General features: G+C 38.4%; 1 protein-coding gene across 1 annotated transcript; it reads right to left on the bottom strand.

Annotated features, from left to right (window-relative positions):
• Window positions 1–953: 953 nt before the first annotated feature.
• LOC149181519 (putative pectate lyase 5) lies at window positions 954–4,586 on the bottom strand. Its single transcript, XM_089418338.1, has 5 exons — window positions 4,179–4,586; window positions 1,729–2,365; window positions 1,530–1,633; window positions 1,268–1,406; window positions 954–1,175 (listed from the first exon to the last, which is right to left on the bottom strand). The coding sequence occupies exons 1-5, from the start codon at window positions 4,385–4,387 to the stop codon at window positions 954–956; spliced, it is 1,311 nt and encodes a 436-aa protein (XP_089274464.1). The 5' UTR covers window positions 4,388–4,586.
• Window positions 4,587–4,947: the final 361 nt, after the last annotated feature.

The raw sequence follows: 4,947 nt of genomic DNA, 5'->3' as shown, positions 1-4,947 counted from the left end.
AGGTAATTGCTTACAAACACCTGAACTATGTGCAATCTAGTTTTTTTTTTTGTCTTTTCATTACGCTGTAAATATTAATGTGACCCCCGCCCACCCATATATATAGTCATGGTATGCAATGTCCAATAAAAATATCATTGGTTGCTCAAAGAGTATTACTTTTATGAGCTTCTTATTTTAACCTATGAAATGACTTTATACAATGAGCATTGCTTGGTAACTTGTCTTTATACAATGAAAAAAGATACTGACATTTCAAAGGAGCTTCACATAGTAGCCAAATTTGTCTAGAAATGCTTGTGAGCCTAGTGTTATATTCAAATGAGCATCTCTTTCTCAAGTTTCTTTTTTTTTCCAATTTTCTCAAATGTCATATAGTAAAGCGTAGGATGTGGAGAGAGTGGGAAGGGGAAAGATTTACTATACCATTGTTCTAGGACATTTATGTTAATGTAAATTTTTTTCTTAAATTTAATCTCTTTCAAATTTTAACTATATTTAATTTTCCATATATTTGACTGGATTATTTTCTTCCAAATTTCCCTCCTATTAACATGCCTTACACCTCTCCTCGTATTAACCTTCCTCGCACCTTGGATAATCTTAACTCTATCCCATATCCAAATCCAAAAAGAAAATAACATAAATACAGTTCATGCTAAACTGAAAAACCATATACGGAAATATTTCATGCTAACGAGAAGACCAAATACGGAAATTCTCACTACAAATTGTTAACGCAAACGACAATTCTACAAGGCGTCTTCACTTGCCCGTTAGCCTCCATGAAGAGGAGAAGAGGGGCCCATTCATGGACGTCCAGGCTGGAAGGTAGATGAGCTTCGTCACATTAATTGACGTCAGTACTGCTGTTATAACACAAAGAAGGAAAGTAGAGCTAATTCAGAGAGGCAGGGAAATTTAAGGTGGCCGTCTGCATTGTGTTGTTGGAATCAGCATGCAGAGCCTTTCTTGCATGTCAGAACGCCGGCGTTCCCTGTGAGGGAGGCGACGAGAGACGAATTCCTCGCTGAGAGACTGGAAGCCTTCGTATAGCTGGACGATGCGCCCGCGCCCGACGGAACAAAGAACGCCCCGTTCAACATCAAGTCTCCCTCTGACCTCCAATTCCACTGCCTCCACACACTCTCCGGTGTGTACTCGCGCTTCGTCACCTGTTCATTCATTTATATTCATCAACTCCATCTACTTACTATATTAATGTTGACATTAATGAATTGAACAGAATTGAGGAAGCAACGCTTACCTCCTTGGAAGAGTGATAGTCGGGTGCGAGGAATCGATTGCCTTGGCTGTTGATTGTGGGGTTCGCACTTCCACCGATGGCATACATTTCCCAGTGCGTGTAATCGTTGTTCACCACATGAAAATAGCCGTGTCTGCATCTGCTTTTCAGCATCAGTGCATTAAACTTCTTTTGCAGATAAACTTCTAAACTCTATTGTTTATGAGATTGTCCATACATTAAACACAAACGGAAAATGTGAATTCAGATCGTTCTGGGATACCTGGGCATGCGTTGCACAAGCCCTTCTCCGAAATGGTTAAAAGCAACTGTTACTTGCATGTTAACGTCCTGAGTATAATCGTCGTTGTGGCCCAACAGCATTACCTGCAACACTTAATATAACAAATAGATTAACTGGAGGAACATTGATAGAAAAGTTTGAACAGGTACTGTTTCTAAGCTGGAGATCAGATTCAAACCTTATCATGGTGGGTCATAAAGTTGTTTGAAATAGTAATTGCAGTCGACCCCCTGATGGCATCGATGAGCCCATCGGTGCAGCTTGACAAGGAGCAATGGTCTACCCAGATATTGCTTGCCCCAAAGATGGAAACTCCATCTCCATCGCTGATCGTTCTCCACCCGTAATGTGTCGGTGAATCCCTCACCATGGCATTTCCTGCAGGTTTGCAGTCATGGATGTGAATCCCGTGAATGATAATGTGACTCACATACTGTACCGTAATGCAAGGGCCGTTTGCAATGTGGACATTGGCGCCTCTGCCGTCGATTGTCTTGTAACTGTTCATGATAAGCTCCTCTTTGAGCTGGATGACCATGTCTCTCTCAAAGGTGATCCACAGAGGCTCCGTTTGAATAACGGCATGGCGCAGCGTGCCGGGCCGGGGATTGACCGCATCATAGTCGTTGGGATCAGTGACCACATAGAATCTGCCATTCTGCCCTCCAATGGCATTCCTCCCGAACCCGATGGCGCAGTCTGCAAGCCTCTTTCGATTGTTTTCCCAATCTGGATCGCAGCGCCAGCAGTCGTCAATGGGGTTCCCCGTTCGGCAAGACAGATAACTTAGCTCCCTTTTCGAACTGGTAATGTTCCTGCAATACATTCCATAAATAAACTGTTAATGCTCATGCCGTTATGTAACACGTTATGCACTGTCGTCCTTATTTCCATTGTGGAAAAATCTGACGGACAGAAATTCTAGAACATTCTGGAACGTGCCCGAACTGCATTACAGCTCCACGAATTTCACGTGGCAATATTTTAAGAGAATTGGACAGAATTCTAAGTTATGATTAAATTTCAAAATTTTGGATCTCTCAGAAATTCTTAATATTACTAATACTATTTCTACCTAAAAAAATCCTAACACTCTCACAATCAAATTTATTCAAAAAAATTTCTAACCAAATTCCTACTCTAAATTAACCATCCAAACAAAATTTCTACCCTTAAAAAATATCCAAACACTCTCACAATCAAATTTATTCAAAAAAATTCTAACCAAACTCCAAACCTAAATTAACCATCCAAACAAAATTATTGCCTCATTAAACAATGCCTATACAATGTTCTCTACATCGCAATATATAATGGCCTCGACTGAGGCAACGTTCTATGCAGCGCGGACTTCGATATACAATTGCTTTATAAGAAACCGGCGCGCTGTGCAGTCAGATGTAAAAGAATTCGAATTTGTTCTTATCAGCGCTCTATATATTGCGTAAATTTGATCCCTATCAGGGCTCTATATATCGGCGTTGTCTAAGCGTTATATATCAGCGTAAATTTGATCCCTATTAGTGCTCTATAAATTGGCGTAAATTTGATTTAAATTTGATCCCTATCAGCATTTTATATATGGACTTGTCTATATTTAAAAATTGAATAAGTGAAGTAGAGACGTTATTTTCTTAATATTATTAATAATTAAATAAGTTATATAGGTAATATCAATAATAAATGATTGAATGGAATTCAATTAAATCTGACTAAATTTTAATTGATTGTGACATTTGGATGGACAATTATGATACCTAGCAGATGGTTGGAATTAGATTCTCCAATGCTCCCCTTAACTACAACCACAAAAATTTAAACTAAAATGTTTGCATGATAGATAAAAAAGACAGAATCCTCTCAAATACCACGTTAAAAAATGCAAAACGGTAGAGATGCTACTCTTCTCCATATTGTCAACGATTAAATATATTACATAGGAAACATCAATAATAAATGACTGAATTGGAACTCAACTGAATTGGACTAAACTCGAAGTCATTGTGACATTTGGATGGACAATTATAACACCTAGCAAGTAGTTAGAATTAGCTCTCTATATATAAACATAAATTTGATCCCTGTGAGCCATCTATATATCAGCATAAACATCAATAATAAATGACTGAATTGGAACTCCAGTAAATTGGACTTAACTCTAAGTCATTGTGACATTTAGATGGACAATTATAACACCTAGCAAGTAGTTAGAATTAGCTCTCCATATATAAACATAGATTTGATCCCTGTGAGCCATCTATATATCAGCCTTGTCTAAATATAGGCTTGAATTTGATCCCTAAACTCTATATATCAGCAGTGTTACATTTCTTACCAAAATATTTTTAATCATATCTTAATTTGTGTTATCTAAAATAAATATATCACCACCTTCGAAAAGAATTTTAAAAAGTTGAATCATTGAAATTCCAACCAATCTTTGCCTAATAATTCTAAGCAAATTAAAGAGAAAATTTGCCGAAATAACTTGTAACAAATAGACTACGGCCTTATCGCTTGAAAATCCAATGAAATCTTTATTACAAATGATGATGAATCTGATCAACACATAGCTTAGCTATTACAAGTCAACTGCCACTATTATAATAATTGTATTACAGAAATTACCTTTCGACCATTTCAACTACTCGATCAGGCTCTTCCACGTACTTCGTTGCATGTTGTTGTCCACGTTTAGTCCCAGTTACCGCCACCGGCCGTCCAGTAACAGTGCCCGTCAATTTTTTGAAAATTCCAAAGCTATTGCCCGCCTCGGATCCAATACAGAAAATCCATAGCAAAACAAACAATGCGAGTGCACTTCGATAGCCAGGCATTTTGGTTACACAAGGGGTTCAACCGTTCAACGCTCTAATTAGTTCACACACTGCAGCAAGTACGGTATCAAACTATGATCATATACATATAACTCATCAATAATACGGGCTCTCGACTGAGTCTATTCTGCGAACAAGATCATAGATGAAATGCTGCTGGGCTAATTCCTACAATCTATAACAGCAGAAGGAATCTCGCGTGCCAGTCGACTGCAAATGGAATGACCACCTATGAGCTGAACTCAGGTCGGTTCACTAATCTGCGTGAACACTTCGCCCCTTTATATAACAAATAACGAGTTCCTAAGAAGGAATAGATCACTAAGCAGAAATAGGAATTAGTCTTGATACCTAGTGAACTAAATTGGCCATCCAACAGTTGCCACCATGTGAGTGAGACAACTGTACCAAGAAAACGGTCATGTATCACTTCTATGAATGACATGCCCCAAAATCACGGCAGTTCAAAACACCAACATTGATAAGGGAAAATCCTTGACTCCAAGATGGCCAAATTCTTAATTCCACCACTCTGGCATAGTTTTAGGGGTTGTATTATT

Source organism: Pinus tabuliformis, chromosome 3_2, assembly GCF_031772625.1.
Source record: "Pinus tabuliformis cultivar Carrire ecotype Pingquan chromosome 3_2, CPIR1, whole genome shotgun sequence".
NCBI classification, from domain to species: domain Eukaryota; kingdom Viridiplantae; phylum Streptophyta; class Pinopsida; order Pinales; family Pinaceae; genus Pinus; species Pinus tabuliformis.
This window is presented reverse-complemented; position numbering and strand designations above follow the sequence as displayed.

Coding starts and splice junctions, on each gene's coding strand:
- LOC149181519 (XM_089418338.1), bottom strand. CDS start 4,387: ATGCCTGGCTATCGAAGTGCACTCGCATTGTTTGTTTTGCTATGGATT. Junction 1,407..1,529: donor CTTGTGCAACGCATGCCCAG/GTATCCCAGAAC, acceptor GCTGAAAAGCAG/ATGCAGACACGGCTATTTTC. Junction 1,176..1,267: donor ACTATCACTCTTCCAAGGAG/GTAAGCGTTGCT, acceptor ATGAATGAACAG/GTGACGAAGCGCGAGTACAC.